Here is a 16,765-nt window from a genome sequence, read left to right as displayed (position 1 = left end):
TCAGAGACAGTAAAGCAGAGACCATGCCAGTACTACCTTCAGCACCAACCAGGAGAGGTTCACATCAGCCTGCTCTGAACAGGAAGGTTGGTCTGTTCATGCTCATTCGGTATGTGATGGCTGAGTTGAGGCTGCTGGTAGCCCTTGTGATGAGGAAAGTTGCAATTTGCTTTCTACCTGGCATAGAGGAACTCTCAGCCTTTTTTTCCAAGCAAGGATTCAATCGCAAATTGTCAGGTTCCATGATGGTAAGCCAAGAGTAGATAAAAGGAAACAGGAGAGAGGCAGAGAGGATGGCTGTGCAGTGGAAGAGCATTTTGGGTATGTGACAGTAGCTCAGATCTAGTAGAGGAAGGTACTATGTATGTAGATTGTTCCTTCTGGAAGGTTTGGTGCATTCTCTTGACATTAGGTCAGTTGATCTCCCTGGGTATGTCTAGACTACATGCCTCTGCCGACAGAGGCATGTTAAATAGGCTACCCGACACAGTCAATGAAGTGGGGATTTAAATATCCCCAGCTTCATTAAAATAAAAATGGCTGCCATGCTATGCCGGCTCAGCTGATTGTCGGCACAGTGCAGCAGTCAAGATGCAGATCGGTCAACAGGGGAAGCCTTTGTCAACTGCTCCTATAAACCTCGTTTCATGAGGCATAAGGGAGCGGTCGACAAAGGCTTTCCCTGTTGACCGATCTGCGTCTTGACTGTGCCGACGATCAGCTGAGCCGGCACAGCGTGGCGGTCATTTTTATTTTTATGAAGCCGGGGATATTTAAATCCCCGCTTCATTGACTGTGTCGGGTAGCCTATTTTACATGCCTCTGTCGGCAGAGACATGTAGTCTAGACATACCCCCTGTGTTCTACTTGATCTGTTCAACAGAGTTATGTCGAATAGCAATTCAAGATCTGCTTTCCCTGAGTTTGGCGTTTCCAGGGTTCCTTTCAGAAATGTGTCCAGAGAAGAATGAGGTCTCTCTAACTCTGCGGGGGGCAAAAGGGGGAGGGAGGTATGTCAAAGACCAGGTGTGCTCAAGGGTCATGTATGTGGAACTTGCAGGCAACTTTACATCAATGAGCAGTGATGATGACTTTTTACCAGTACCTGAGCATCAACTGTCCTAGTAGACATTCAGAAGCAGAGCGAACTGGTTTTGCCTATGGGAGTGGGACAGGTGCATTGTATTCCTTCTGGGGAAGGAAGCAAGTTGGGGAAATACCTGAGGGTCAGATTGAAGAAAGATGCTGTAATGCAATAGGGTAACCATTTAGTTGTGTAGCCTAGTACTGCTGGGCAAAGAACTTTCCAGGAAAGAGCTTTTAAAAACATTTTAAAGCAAAGCTATCCTCAGTATTAGAGGAATGGCAAAGTAGGTTGACAGAAAGAGGTGGTGGGGAATGTTTGCAAAAATAATCATGTGAGGAGTGAGATGTGAATTAGCTCAGCATTTAGCTTCTGATCTCTTGAGAGATTACCAGCCCTTTTGGGTAGTTAGGTGCGTCAGACACTGGTTAAAATGTGAGCATGGCTCTTTTCTAGACAGGGTTCTGTTTTTGACAGAACCAAGCAGTTCTTTGGAGTCAGATAGTGTTGTCTGTTGGGGATAAAGGAATTAATACTCTTCCTGCTCTCACATTTCCTTTGGGATGGGGGAAACAACTGTCGCTTGGGTGCGTATTGCTCTTGATAGTAAAACCGGAGGCTTTCATGCTAAAATCACCAGATTGGGCTTTTTATTTCGTTTTTCATTTTTCTTTTCAAATCCTAGCAAAAGTGTGTCTTCAAGTCAAAAGGAATGTCCAGCTGCATCTAGCTGGTGGGGAATAAAACCTTGGGTAAGGAAGAGCAGCTTGAAAATGTCTAACATGCTTTTGTTATCATTAGCACATATTTCGGACTGACAGTCAGTAGTTTTCCATTGATCCCAAACCACATGTGTTGCGTTAAGAATACCTCCCCAAACTTTTTTTTTAGTTTCTGTAACGTGGCCTTCAAGTTAGCAGCTGAACAAGTTTCAGGTTTCTAAATGCACAGACTTCTTTTACGCCCATGCTCCGTGTTTTAGAGCAGGAGAGGGTGGGCTTTGTTGATTTGTGCTGCGTAAACAGAATTTACGGAACTGGGAGTCGCTGGAAGGAACAGAAGGCAGAATAGTTGTAAACAAATAGGGGTCAAGGGTAGTGGACCAGAATGTTGCATTTCCTTGATACTGGTGTTGTTTTAGGGGCTCAGTCCTGCTTCTTTGCCATAGGATTGGGCCCTTAAGTGCTCTATCCGCCTGTGATGGAACCGCACTAATTATGTTTAGATCCATTGCAATTTAATGAAGGTTACTGTTAGCAAACTTCTGGGGATGAATCCAGCCCCTGAGATACCACGCTTTCCTGTCTCCATTTTGAGAGGACCAGGCAGTGCTTCACTGCTCAGTCCCCCCTTTTTATTTTGGTATGTTAGTGGCTCCAATCACTATGGTATCTGAAGCTTCAGAGGGGTAGCCAAGTTAGTCTGCAACAGGAAAAACTTAAACAGCAAATGGTCTAGTAGCATCTTAAAGACTAACAAAACATGTAGATGGTATCATAAGCGAAGAAATGGGTTGTCGTCTTCACTTTTGATACCATCTACATGGTTTTTTTCTATTCTTTAAGGTGCTACTAGACTATTTGTTTAAACAACTAGAAGTCCTGTGGCACCTTATAGACTAACAGATTTATTGGAGCATGAGCTTTCGTGGGCAAAGCCAACTACAAAAGCAGTTTCTCCTCTCTTGGTGTTCACACCTCCACATCAGCTGCTAGAAGTGGGCCTCATCCTCCCTGATTGAATTGACCTTGTTATCTCTAGCCCAGTGTTACTTAAACATTTTAAAATCGAGGAACACCAAACAATTTTTTTTTTTTTTTTAGAGGAACATCAAAGATTTTTTTGTTGGGTGGGGGGGTGGGGCGGAGGTTATTGGGGGGAAAAAAAGTCGCCTGCCCCTTTAAGGGTGGCCATTTTGAACTCTGTTGTTCTCCACAGCAGTGTGCTGCGGAACACAGTTTAAGAAATACTGCTCTAGCCTTCCTCTTGATTGGTACTCCTTTCTTTTCATGTGCCTGTATAGTTCTACCTGCCTCTGGAATTTCCACTACATGCAACTGACGAAGTGGGTCTTTGCCCACGAAAGCTTATGCTCCAATAAATCTGTTAGTCTATAAGGTGTTAGACTAACACGGCTACCCCTCTGATACTTGTCACCAGTGCTTTTTTTGTGACAGTACTGCACGGTACGCCGTACCAGCACCTCCAGACGCAGTACTGGCACGTCCAGTCAGAGCTCAACAACTTTTCCCCTGGAGTACCGGCATCTTAGTGCTTTTTTGTTTTCAAATAGCTTGTCACCGTGCTAGACTATTTGTTACTTTTTATGGTATCTGAGCACCTCGTGGTGTTTAATGGCTTTATCCTTCTAACTTCTGTGTGATGCAGGGTTGTGCTGTTGTCCACCACTGTACAGATGGGGGCCTTGGGCCCAGGGGAGACTCAGTGACTCTCCCTAAGTCACGCGGGAAAACTGAGTCATCTGATATTCATGGAAGCCCTTAAATGGAGCCACTTCAGTGTCCTCCTGTAGCTGCTGTAATGGAGTTTGGGAGGCGCTGCTAGGGTGCACCACGTGCTCCTGTGATTACGCTCTGTCTCCCAAAGGAGACATTAAGATAATCCTAGGTCATAGCAGGGCGTAGCCGTGGGTGGGCCTGAGTGGGTCGTGTCCCACCCCCTTTGCATCCAGGCCCCTCCAGCGGGGAAGCGGGATTGGAGCATGGGGACTTACCCAGCTATGTCTGGTTAGCCAGCCCCCCATCCCTCCTGTCCCGTTCTCCCCTGCTTCCCATTTTTGCCCACCCACCTGAAGTTGGGGCCCTTCTGGCTACGCTAGTGCTCATAGACTGTTACCGAGAGAACCACTGTAAGATGCTTTGGAAACTGAATGCCAGGTCTCGGGCTGGTAGGGGTACGAGCCAGAAGAGCGCCAAGAAGTTCTGGCAGGACCCTGGTTGAAGTTAGTTGTGGCCCAGATGAAACCAGAGACAGAGTGGGAGAGGGTTAGTAATGGGGCTGGAGGTTGGAGACCTCCAGGGAAACCCAGGATGTGGCAGGAACTTTTTTGTAGTGTTTCTTTTTGTCCCGCCCATCACCATGGCTGGCTGCGCTCTCCCTTCTGAACTGGCACCGACCCAATGCCCTCGAATAATACCAGGCAGTTCTGTGCTGTTGGAGGGGCCAGGCTGCTGATGGAAGGCCCTGCTGTGTTTGTCACGGGGGCTAGGAGTGGGGGCCTATAGTGGTAAAGTTTTTGGCGTTATTACAGTCAGCGTCCCTGAAATTCCCCCTTGAAATTGTCCTCTGTACGTCATCCTCACTCCACTGGCCACAGTTGAGGCCGAACATCTGCTTCGATTGTCTTCACTTCCCACCCTAAACTTTTTGTCGCTCCCGTTTAAAGTGGCTGCCAGCGCTCACCCCAGAGACAGCTGCATTTCAGTGATGGAACGAGCAATTATTTGGAAGTTTGGCGAGGGCGTCTGAAGCTCGGAGGCTGAGGAACTGTATAAATGCGAGTGGCTGCTAACGGCCTCGGCATCCCTGAGTCACTCTTTCCTAGAACGGATGGAAGCTTTTTTTTTTTTAAATAACAAGTTTCAATCAACTTTTACAACTTTTTTGCCTTTAGTTAATCATTTGCCATGTACGTTTGTGCATCATGAAACCATTCTGTTCGGTAATACATAGCGACGGCCGTGTGGCTCCGGGACCCCATGAAAGGATCCTGTTTTTCCTAGAGCACTCGGCATGACTGACAGCTCATGCACAAGTAGGGGAGATTTGCATTCCCTGCCAGCTCTCCACCTCAGCACATACAAATGGAAGCTGGTGCGCAGGGCATGCTATTAAAATGTTCTGCTAAGGGGAGCCAAGGCCTCCCACACCGATCATACTCACAGAAAGCTGATTTAACCTTTTCCTGACTTTTTAGCCCCTTTATCCTCCCAGCTTTCTGAGATTTCTGCTCTTGCTTTTTGCTGGGCGGCATTATGGACGTGTGATGTCCCTTGATTTTTCACTGTCCTTGCGGCTCGTTCAGCTCTAATTGTCGCCGGTAGGGCGTGGGGAGGATTCCCATTTAATCATTGTCACAACAGGTGCCCTTGTAACGAAAATAGGTTAGGGAATTGTGGCTGCATTATCAGGATGGCTTATTTCCCTCCCCCGTCCCCTTTAATTAAGATCTCAATCACTCCTGAGTTCTCTCCTCCCTACCGACCTACACCCTGCCGCAATGAAATCTCTTCACCAGGGTTCCCGCTAAGATTTTCCAGCCAGGAACGGGGTGAGTTTGGTCTTGTGCACCAACAGCGAGGTCACGGGTTCATGTTCGGATGGGTGTCACCAGTGGTGCTGCTCCCCAAGAGACTCTCCCAGGTAACACCCCCCCACCTCATGGGGAGAAGGTGAGATGTACCCCCCCACCCCGCCGAGTGCTACTCCCAGGGCAGCCTGCGCACAGGGCAGGGACTACCCCAGGCTGCTCCTCGTGGGTCTGGCTGTGAGTCCCTGCCTGGGCCAGAGGGAAGCTGCTGCCAGTGCCTAAGATTTGTAGGGAGTGAGGTGCTGGGGGTGGGGCACTGACATAGGGGGAGGGGGACAGAGCATTGGGGGGGCAGAGGACTCTGAGGGGCAAAAAGAGAGCTATGGGGGGGGAGAAGAGAGATTCAGGGAGACCCAGGAGCAGCCGCACCACAGCCCGGCTCCAGCTTTGGGCAGCCACCATGCAGCCCGCTCGGAGCAGTTGGGAAGCCACTATGCGGCCCTAGCTGATAGTGGCCCCCCAGCATGTGGCCCCAGCTGTCGGAGCGGCCCTGGTCCCCCAGCATGTGGCCTCAGCTGTCAGAGCAGCCCTGGTCCCCCAGCATGTGGCCCCAGCTGTCAGAGCAGCCCTGGTCCCCCAGCATGTGGCCTCAGCTGTCAGAGCAGCCCTGGTCCCCCAGCATGTGGCCCCAGCTGTCAGAGCAGCCCTGGTCCCCCAGCATGTGGCCCCAGCTGTCAGAGCGGCCCTGGCTCTGGCCCCAGCCGGGGCCGCAAGAGCAGCCACCGGCTGCCCAACACGCAGCTCCGGCCGCTAGGGAAGAGCTGAAGCTAAGGCCAGAGCCGCATGGTGCTCTGCCGCTCCTGGGGTGGGGCAACCACCTGCCACATGGCCCCGCCTCAGAGCAGCTGAGCAACCACTGCACGGCTCTGCGGAGGAGGCGGACGGGCCTGTGCAGGAAACACTGCTCATCACCTTGGTCGGTTTTCACATATCAGTTTTGGGGCAAGCTCTCCTTGTGCCTTTATTTCTTTGTTACATACCCACAAAGGTGCTGGCGTTTTAAAGGGTCCCAGAGAGAGATTAGTTAAGAACATACAGGCAGTCCCCGGGTTACGTACAAGATAGGGACTGTAGGTTTGTTCTTAAGTTGAATCTGTATGTAAGTCGGAACTGGCGTCAGCCGCTGCTGAAACTGACCGCCAGTTCTGACTTACATACAGATTCAACTTAAGAACCCCAAGTCCCCAAGTCAGCTGCTGCTGAAACTGATCAGCGGCTGATTCCAGGAAGCCCCGGGGCAGAGGCTTCCTGTAGTCAGCCACTGGTCAGTTTCAGGAGCGGCTGACTTGGGGACGCCTGGGGCAGAGCAGCTGGGGTGCTGCTGGGTTGGTCCAGTAGCGCCAAGCAGCGGTGCTGCGGGGCCAACTGGCAGCGCCCCACCTGCTCTACCACAGGCCCAGGGCTTTGCTCCACGTCTCCCTGGTCTGCTGAGGGGGGGGCACTAGCTGCGCCTCCTTCCCCCCCCCCCCCAGCAGACCAGGGAGACCCCAGCAAAGCCGCCCAGGCGGCGGGCGCCTGGGCGGCTTTGCTCCTGTCCCCCTGGTCTGCTGGGGGGGGGGGGGTCCAGCAAAGCCACTGGCAGCCTGGGCAGCTTTGCTCGGGTGTCCCTGGTCTGCTGGGGGGGTCCAGCGGCTTTGCTGGACCCCCCCAGCAGACCAGGGAGACCGGGAGAAGCTTTTCTCGCTCCGGAGGACACGGGTGGCAACCCGCCACCCGTGAGCTCCGGGGCGAGAAAAGCCCCATTCGTAAGTGAGGATCCGACATAAGTCGGATCCGCGTAAGTCGGGGACTGCCTGTATAAGAATGGCCACACTGGGTCAGACCCAAGGTCCATCCAGCCCAGTACCCTGTCTGCCGACAGTGCCCAATGCCAGGTGTCCCAAAGGGAGTGAATCGAACAGGTAATAATCAAGCGATCTCTCTCTTGCCATCCATCTCCACCTTCTGACAAACAGAGGCTAGGGACACCATTCCTTACCCATCCTGGCTAATAGCCATTAATGGACTTAACCTCCATGAATTTATCTAGTTCTCTTTTAAACCCTGTTATAGTCCTAGCCTTCACAGCCTCCTCAGGCAAGGAGTTCCACAGGTTGACTATGCGCTGTGTGAAGAAGAACTTTCTTTTATTTGTTTTAAACCTGCTGCCCATTAGTTTCATTTGGTGGCTCCTAGTTCTTATATTATGGGAACAAGTAAATAACTTTTCCTTATTCACTTTCTCCACACCACTCATGATTTTATAGACCTCTATCATATCCCCCATTAGTCTCCTTTTCCATGCTGAAAAGTCCCAGTCTCTTTAATCTCTCTTCATATGGGACCTGTTCCAAACCCCTCATCATTTTAGTTGCTCTTCTCTGAACCTTTTCTAATGCCAGTATATCTTTTTTGAGATGAGGAGACCTCATTGGTGCTCAGTATTCAAGCTGTGGGCGTACCATGGATTTATATAGTTGCTCATCTTCAGCACAGGAACGTAGAGTATTGTAGCATTTTGTCTGTTGTCACAGCAGCTTCTATAGTGACTGTACTTAGTAGCAAAGACTGTAAGATTCCAACTCACGCTATGCGGGTTGGTGTGCAACTCCCTAAACTTGGCTCAGTCGCATTTTTATAACGGCCATCACATGCCTGTGAGAAAGCAGTTTGTGAAAGTGATGTCGTATTCTTTATTTATTTGCATTGTGGTTTTACCTCAGAGACCTTGTCACAGACCCAAACCTGATTGTGCTAGGCACTGAACAAACACAGAACAAAAAGGTGGCACGTCTTTTGTGTGTCTACTTATTGGTATCTGCTTTCTCTACTTGGTGCCAGCTATGGTTTCTATTTGGCTTGCTCCTACTTTTATTTTGGGAATTCCAAGAGGAACATATCAAATGTTCCCCTTATTTAGGTAATTGTGTAAGATTTGTTTTCACTGGTTTCTAAACTGTGTATCTTGGGACCAATTCATATTAGTGGAAATTAGCATTTCATCGAGGGTGTGTGTGCTGTCCCTTTGATTAACTGAGTTTGGTAAGATCTATATAATAAGATACCACAGGCAGAAAATGTGCCCTTTTTACACGAAAGGTGACTAGCAAATCAATTATTCAATATAGATGTCTTTCTGATCCTCATACTCATGATCATGTCTTTTTGTGGTATATTTGCTACTTATGACAAATAACACTCTTCATGCAGAGCATCATCATGTTCATCCTCTATAGAAAACACAACTCGATTATTTAATTTCCCACCTCTGTGGCTTGTTTTATAAGGCCAAATAAATTCAGATAAAAGGTAGATAAAGGAGGAGATTGCCAGTACAGCAAATTGGAGGTATATAGTCATGCTTAGATTTGTTATAAGTAAAATTAGACTGGCCACATAAAGCTAGTCCCCTCATGTGTGGCTTGTCCAAATTGCAAATCCTTCATGCAAATGTAGATGATCAGTTCTTAATTCAGAATGGGGCCCAAGACTCGAATGAGATGTTTTAACTCAAATATTTTGTAGTAGTAATACTTTGTAATTCTATAGTACCATTTATCTAAGGGTCACAACATGCCATAAAAAGATGGGGAGTTATGAATATCTCCATTTTACAGGTGGAAAACTGAGGCACGCAAAGTTTAAGTGACTTGTCCAGTGTATCTCAGCGAGTCAGTAGCAGGGGAAAGAGTAGAAAATCAGATTTATTGACTGCTAGTCTCTGTTCTGATTGCTGGACCACACGGGTTTTTAAGACGTCTTTAGATACAACTGTCCCCTGTGTCTAATTAATCGTGTTAGTTCCTCGGGTTTGTAAGTACTGCACTACAACCGGGCCTTCGTGGGTCACAACTGAGAATACCAATTCAGGTCACACTGCTGAGAATACACTAAAATATACCCCAAAAGACTGGTGGCTATTCCCCCGTTAGATATACCAAACCAGCCACGGAAGTAACTTTTGTCTCGCCACCCTGGCAGACAAGAAGTCATAAAAGCAGTTTCCTGAGGCAGTCCAGTCTTTATATCCCCTCCAAAAACTCTGGCTTCAGATCTGAGTGGTTCTTTACAACCAGCTGCATCATGTAACAGGTTCTTCTGATCCCAAAGTACCTGCTACACACCCCCTGTCAAAATATAACTCAGATCCTACTAAAAAATTGTGCTGTTTCCAAGCCTTTAGTAGCTAAAATCTAAAGGTTTATGTATAAGGGAAACAAAAGGAACAACTATGTAGCACTTTAAAGACTAGCAAGATGGTTTATTAGGTGATGAGCTTTCGTGGGCCAGACCCACTTCCTCATATCATATTCTGGAAGAGAATTGGCATGACCATATATACCAAAGGAATACAATGAAAAAGTGAACATTATTAAACTGACAAATCAGATTTAGTACAGAAGGTGGGGTCACGTTGTTAGTCTTTAAAGTGCTACATAGTTTTTCCTTTTGTTTTAGCAAGATTAGACTAACACAGCTACCTCTGTGTTACTATTCAACGTATAAGGGAAAGAAAGAGAGAGAGAGAGAGAGAGAGAGAGAAAAGTGAGAGTTAAGACTGCTTTAAGGAATCAAATACATGCAATAATTGTAAAATGTTTGATTTGGGCAGGTAGCAGTGATGATTTGAACTGCTGGCATAAGTCGAGTAGTTGGTTGCTTCCGATTTAATTGGAAGGGCTTCTTTGTTAGAATGCTCCCATTAGTATAAATCCATAGCCCAGAGGCTTGAACAGGGAAGAGCCCAGAGCAGAAAAGAGGCAAAATGCTGGTGTTCCCAGGGCCTTTTATAGTTTCCCATGTAGGGGGAATCCCATTGTTCATTCTGTGGAAAATTACAGGTGAAGGTGGATTATGGAATCACATGGGCAAGTCACCTGTCCATTTCCTATAGTTCAGATGGAGCATCCACAGGGAAAGTCCATTCAGTGTTAGATTGGCATCTCCCATGGACCACTGTCAGTGAAGTACTTCTTGATGAGCCACTTACTTTGAACAGTCCCTCCGAGACATGCTGGCTAAATACATTGTGGGTGTTACTCCAGGAGCAAACATTTTCAGTGTAGGTACATCACTAGTATTTATATCTTCAGATACAATAAGGACAGGTGCATACAAATCACATAATTAGAACCAGAAATGATAACCTTTTTGTAGACCTCTTACGTGCCATGTTTTGTTTGTGGCAAATATAGAACAGTGGTTGCAACAGTGATCTGTATGGTCATACTTCAATCAGATAACATCACGTAGAGTAATAAAGTAAAAGTGAATCAGAATGCTTATGTTTTTGACTCTATAGATGCTTCTAGTAAATGTTTCTTTGTTTTATAGCTTACTAAGATGTCATTTTGCCTTGTCTGACTCTATTGTTCTTTTGTAGGCATGGCTGAATATCGACCGCACAGAGGTGATGAGAGAGACTGACACTTATCCAAGTCTCTTCCAGCTCGCTTTTCAACTGTGGCCGTTGATTCTGCGTATTTATTGGATGGCAATGCAGGATGTCAAGAGCAGTGATAAGAGGTCGACTGGATCCTATTGTGCTTTTGTTGCCATGGCAACACCACCACACTGTTAGCAACAGCTAGCTAACCGGAGATCAAGGGGGGGTTGTTCGATGTTTGATTCTAATTGGATCAAAAGTTGCATTTGCACCAAAAAGGCAGAAGGCAGCCATCCTCGCGGCAAGAAGATGAAATTTCCATTCTATTGGCTCCTTATAAAGCAGGCACAATAACATTTTCTTTTAGAGACTTGTTTAGAGCACTGTTTTGGTGATGGCTACTGATCCAACGTGATTGGGCGCGCACCGACTCTGACTCATGACTGGGTATACCATGTTGCGGAATGGGGGAGTGGGGAATGGCGGCCAACCCTGGGTGTTGCGATGGTCCAGTCGAATCCGGCTCACCTGGCTTAGCTTTACCCTGTTCATCATCCTTGTCTTCTTCCCCCTCATCGCCCACTACTACTTAACCACCATTGATGACGCGGATGATGCCGGCAAACGCATCTTCGGCCCCCGCACGGGAAACGAGCTGTGTGAGGTGAAGCATGTCCAGGACCTGTGCCGCATCCGGGAGTCGGTAAGTGAGGAGCTGCTCCAGCTGGAGGCCAAGCGGCAGGAGCTCAACAGCGAGATCGCCAAGTTGAACCTGAAGATCGAAGCCTGCAAGAAGAGCATAGAGAATGCCAAGCAAGATCTCCTGCAGCTGAAGAACGTCATCAGCCAGACTGAGCATTCCTACAAAGAACTGATGGCTCAGAACCAGCCAAAACTCTCCTTGCCAATCCGGCTGCTGCCAGACAAAGACGAAGCTAACTTGCCTTTGCCAAAATCCAACCGGAACTGCCGACTTCACAACTGCTTTGACTACTCACGCTGCCCACTGACATCTGGCTTCCCCGTGTATGTCTACAACAGCGATCAGTACCCTTTTGGTAGCTCCTTAGACCCGTTAATTAAGCAAGCCTTTGAGGCAACCGTCAGAACTAATGTGTACGTTACTGAAAATGCAAACATTGCTTGTGTGTATGTAATTCTAGTGGGGGAAATGCAAGAGCCCATAATGCCAAAAGCTACTGAGCTACAGCAACAGTTGCACTCTTTGCCATATTGGAGGACGGATGGACACAACCATCTCATTATTAACTTATCGAGGAAATCGGAAACTCAAAACTTCATCTACAACATCAGCACCGGGCGTGCCATGATTGCCCAGTCCACGTTTTATGACCTACAGTATCGGCCAGGGTTTGATATCGTGGTATCGCCTCTAGTCCACGCGATGTCTGAACCCAACTTCCTAGAGATCCCACCCCAGGTGCCAGTTAAGCGAAAGTACCTATTCAGTTTCCAGGGAGAGAAAATAGAGTCTCTTCGCTCCAGCTTGCAAGAGGTTCGTTCGTTTGAAGAGGAAATTGAAGGCAATGCCCCAGCTGACTATGATGACAGGATCATTACCACCCTGAAAGCTGTCCAAGACAGTAAGTTGGACTTTGTCTTGGTGGAATTCACTTGTAAGAACCAGCCGAAGGCGAGTCTGCCCACTGAGTGGGCTCTTTGTGGAGAAAGGGATGACCGATTAGAGCTACTGAAGCTATCTACGTTTGCACTGATAATCACACCGGGGGACACCCATCTATTGATCTCTGCTGGGTGTGCCATGAGACTCTTCGAGGCTCTGGAAGTTGGAGCCATTCCAGTGATTCTTGGAGAGCAAGTTCAGCTGCCCTATCATGAGGTGATCCGGTGGAATGAGGCAGCCTTAATCATACCAAAGCCACGTATCACAGAAGTGCACTTTCTTCTGAGAAGCATTTCTGACAACGATCTCCTTGCCATGAGGAGGCAGGGGCGCTTCTTGTGGGAGACTTACTTCTCCACCTCGGACAATGTGTTCAGCACAGTCTTAGCGATCATAAGGACTCGAATTCAAATCCCGGCTGCTCCTATTCGAGAAGAAACTGCAGTGGAGATTCCCCACCGCTCTGGCAAAGCTGCCGGTACTGACCCCAACATGGCCGACAATGGTGACTTAGACTTGGGGCCGGTGGAGACGGAGCCACCCTATGCCTCTCCCAAATACCTTCGCAATTTTACTCTCACCGCAATGGATATTTACAGGAATTGGAACTCCGCCCCGGGACCTTTCCACCTCTTTCCCCACACACCTTTTGATCCCGTTTTACCTTCCGAAGCCAAGTTTCTTGGGTCCGGGACTGGATTTCGGCCAATTGGAGGAGGTGCAGGTGGTTCTGGGAAAGAGTTCCAAGCTGCCTTGGGTGGCAATGTCCCAAGGGAGCAGTTCACAGTAGTCATGTTAACCTATGAGCGAGAGGAAGTCTTAATGAACTCCCTAGAGAGACTCAATGGGCTCCCTTACTTAAATAAAGTTGTAGTAGTGTGGAACTCCCCCAAGCTTCCGTCTGAAGACCTCTTGTGGCCAGACATCGGGGTCCCAATCATGGTAAGAAACACTCCCATGCTCCATTGGGTTTGACATTTTTACAGTGGACTATAACTTCTTTTAAAAAGTGTCAGTTCTGTTACTTTGGTGTCTGCCTAATCCTCCAATGCTGTGGAAAAGTTTGTTATAATGTGCGCTCCAAACTGCAGTCAGCAAGAAATTTTTCAAGAATAGGAGGGTCTGAAGTTAGGTTCCCGAATACGTGACCTGCTTTCCAAAGGGGGGATCATGTAGTGGCTACCACTGAAGTAAATGAATGATGCTGAGTATTTGGCACTTTTTTGAGGGGGAGAGGGAATTGCATATGGTTAGGGCTGATTCCCCACTCTGGCACGATGAATGCAGAAGTGGGGGCCCGCAAAAGTACCCCAAAACCTTATCTTTCCAGGCTTTGGTATAAAACTTCCCCCCCAAAATCCTAAAAACCTAGATTTTGGCAATAAAAATCTGCTGCCACCACCCAAGTAACGGTAAGAAAACCAGGGAAGAGATCACTTGGGAAATCTCAGTCCTAAAGTAAAACCAGGACACACAGATTCACCAATACCAGGTAAATAAAAAAGAAAGAACTTTTATTATCACCACAATACTCCTGTTACAAGCATAACGACTAGATGGAAAAGTCACCAATTAATATACTCATGGGGGACTCCCATGGGCCAAAAACTTAGTTACAAAGGAGAGCAAAACCCATTTTTAAACGCACAGACATCAGATTCCCATTCCCAAACCATAAAACAATAAAACCCAACGGATTTATCTAAACTTTACCCAACTTACAGATAGTGAAGAGGGACATGTTTTCTTGGAGAGGAACATGTTGTCTGTCCCCCTCAGCATCTGGAGAGTCAACTGCCCAGGGACAAAGGAGGGAAAAACCCAAAAATTCCTTTGTCCCAGTTTGAACTTCCTACCTACGTTTCTACTGGCTGACTCTACCTGGCTAGGTACAGTTAACCCTTTAGTCCCCAGGCTGCTGGCCATCCCTCATGGTCATGACACATATACAGGAACTTAAATATAAACTTAGGAGTCTGAAGTTAAACTCCTGTTTTTAAAGCTCTTTGCTTGTTCATCACTGCTGCTGTTTGAATCCAGTCATGCTTAGAGGACAAATACAAGGATAACGCTGTACAGATTGGGATTAAGATGGCACTGAAGTGCAAAACTGGATGGGCTTTTTGTGCCAGGGCAGTTTTGAATGTAATAGCCCGTTAGAGCAAAGGGAGCAGCATGCTGCATGCAAAAAGATTCATTGATTTAATATTGATTTGAATATTTCATTTGATTATTATAATGAATGAAATCCTTCTGCATAATTTTAGAAATCCTTATGGCTCAGAGACAATAAGGAGAGAAAATTACTCTGATAATTGCAAAATAAGCTTTCACATTACTCCTCTCAGGTGCTTGAATTTTGGGATATGCTGACAGCATTTCTGCTTTTAAAAGTGTTAACCCTTTCATAGCTGGACAGGGGTCATTTTTCTCTTTTGATTTGCTAATGAGTGTCGTTTGTGAAAGAAAACCTGTTTTTCTGTGGATCAACCTCTTTTCTGTATTATTCCAGCCAGTTTTTCTCTCCTGGCAAATATTATTTTATTTATCATTGTCATGCGAGAGGTCTGCTTGCAGTTTGCACATCATGTACTGTGTACAGATGTGGTCTCCTCATCTCAAAAAAGTTATACTGGCATTAGGAAAGGTTCAGAGAAGGACAACTAAAATGATGAGGGGTTTGGAACAGGTCCCATATGAGGAGACATTAAAGAGACTGGGACTTTTCAGCTTGGAAAAGAAGAGACTAATGGGGGCTATGATAGAGGTTTATAAAATCATGAGTGGTGTGGAGAAAGTGAATAAGGAAAAGTTATTTACTTGTTCCCATAATATAAGAACTAGGGGCCACCAAATGAAACTAATGAGCAGCAGGTTTAAAACAAATAAAAGGGAGTTCTTCTTCACACAGCGCATAGTCAACCTGTGGAACTCCTTGCCGGAGGAGGTTGTTTAGGCTCGGACTATAACAGGGTTTAAAAGAGAACTAGATAAATTCATGGAGGGTAAGTCCACAAATGGCTATTAGCCGGTATGAGTAAGGAATGGTGTCCTTAGTCTCTGTTTGTCAGAAGGTGGAGATGGATAGCAGGAGAGAGATCGCTTGATCATTACCTGTTCGATTCACTCCCTCTGGGGCACCTGGCATTGGCCATTGTCAGCAGACAGGGTACCGGGCTGGGTGGACTTTTGGACTGACCCAGTATGGCTGTTCTTATGGTCTCATGTTCATTAGAGGGCAGGGATCTTGGTGTGACAGATGGACTCTCTAAGGCTGTGGTGTTCAACCAGGTCTGAAGCAGTATAGTAGCTACTGCTATAGCGAACTAGCCACATTCAACCGGCCAAATAGCCACATGTGCCTAGTGGCTAGCGTGTTGGACACTATGGCTCTAAGGGGTAAGAGCTTCATAAGTTCATAAATCCTTTGAACACATGCCTTATATACTTAAGGGCCTACGGTAGGGGTGGGCAAATACCGGCCTGCAGGCCAAGCCTAGTCTGCCAGCTTGCCATAGACCGTTTGCATGAACTCTGCTGACATTCAGTAGCAGTTTAATGTGCTTTGATGTAGCCATTTCTGAGAGGACTAGATCAGACCCCATTGACAAACTGTTAGGGGGCATCAGCAGGGTTCACGTGGCCAGTCAGTTCATGGCAGGCTAATGTGGGGTAGATTCGCACTCCAGCTTGCCACACATCAGTTGTCCATGTGCACCAGTCTTAAGTCTCATTGCGAGTCAGCAGGACTCCTAATAGCGTGTGAACTTCAGTACATGTGTAAGGCCAGGCTACACTAAAAAGTTAAGTGAATCCAGCAATGTTGCTCAGGGTGTGAAAACCCTCTGGTGTAGATGCGCTAGGTCAATGGAGGAAGTCTTCCCTCATCCTAGCTACCACCTCTCAGAGAGGTGGGCTAACTACAGCGACAGAACCCCTCTGCTTGCAATGGGAAGTGCCTGCAGTGAAGTGGAAGAGCGGTGCAGCTGCGGTGCTGACCTGGTGCTGCTGTAGCAGTTTCAAGCCTGATCTACACTACTGCAGGCCATCTACCTAAGTTGCACAACAAGTCGGCATACTTATATCTACTTGCCATGGTGTCTTCACTGTACGGGTCAATGGCAGGTGCTTTCCCATCGACTCTGCTTATATTTCTTGTTCTGACAGAGTACCAGAGTTGATACGAGAGTACTCGGCGATTGATTTATCATGTCTGTACTAGACTCAATCAATCAACAACCCCCCCCCCCGAACAATCACTGCCCATTGATCTGACATGTAGTGTAGATGTGCCCTAAATGTAAACATAGCTTCAGTTTTTGTAGAAGGATGGCCATAAAT

At 47.2% G+C, this 16,765-nt stretch overlaps 1 protein-coding gene across 6 annotated transcripts in view; it reads left to right on the top strand.

Moving 5' to 3' along the window:
- Positions 1 to 16,765, top strand: part of EXTL3 (exostosin like glycosyltransferase 3) — a 221,695-nt gene that overhangs the window by 162,438 nt on the left and 42,492 nt on the right. For all 6 annotated transcript variants that reach the window (XM_075923258.2, XM_075923261.2, XM_075923259.2 and 3 more), the window contains one exon: positions 10,777 to 13,366. In XM_075923258.2, the coding sequence (XP_075779373.1) occupies positions 11,219 to 13,366 (2,148 nt within the window). In that variant the 5' untranslated portion in view covers positions 10,777 to 11,218. The remainder of the gene's footprint in view (positions 1 to 10,776; positions 13,367 to 16,765) is intronic.

The sequence above is a fragment of the Pelodiscus sinensis genome, chromosome 3 (genome assembly GCF_052426305.1).
Source record: "Pelodiscus sinensis isolate ZL-2025 chromosome 3, ASM5242630v1, whole genome shotgun sequence".
Lineage (NCBI taxonomy): Eukaryota > Metazoa > Chordata > Testudines > Trionychidae > Pelodiscus > Pelodiscus sinensis.
The sequence above is the reverse complement of the archived record's forward strand: the minus strand, read 5'-3'. Positions and strand labels throughout refer to the sequence as shown.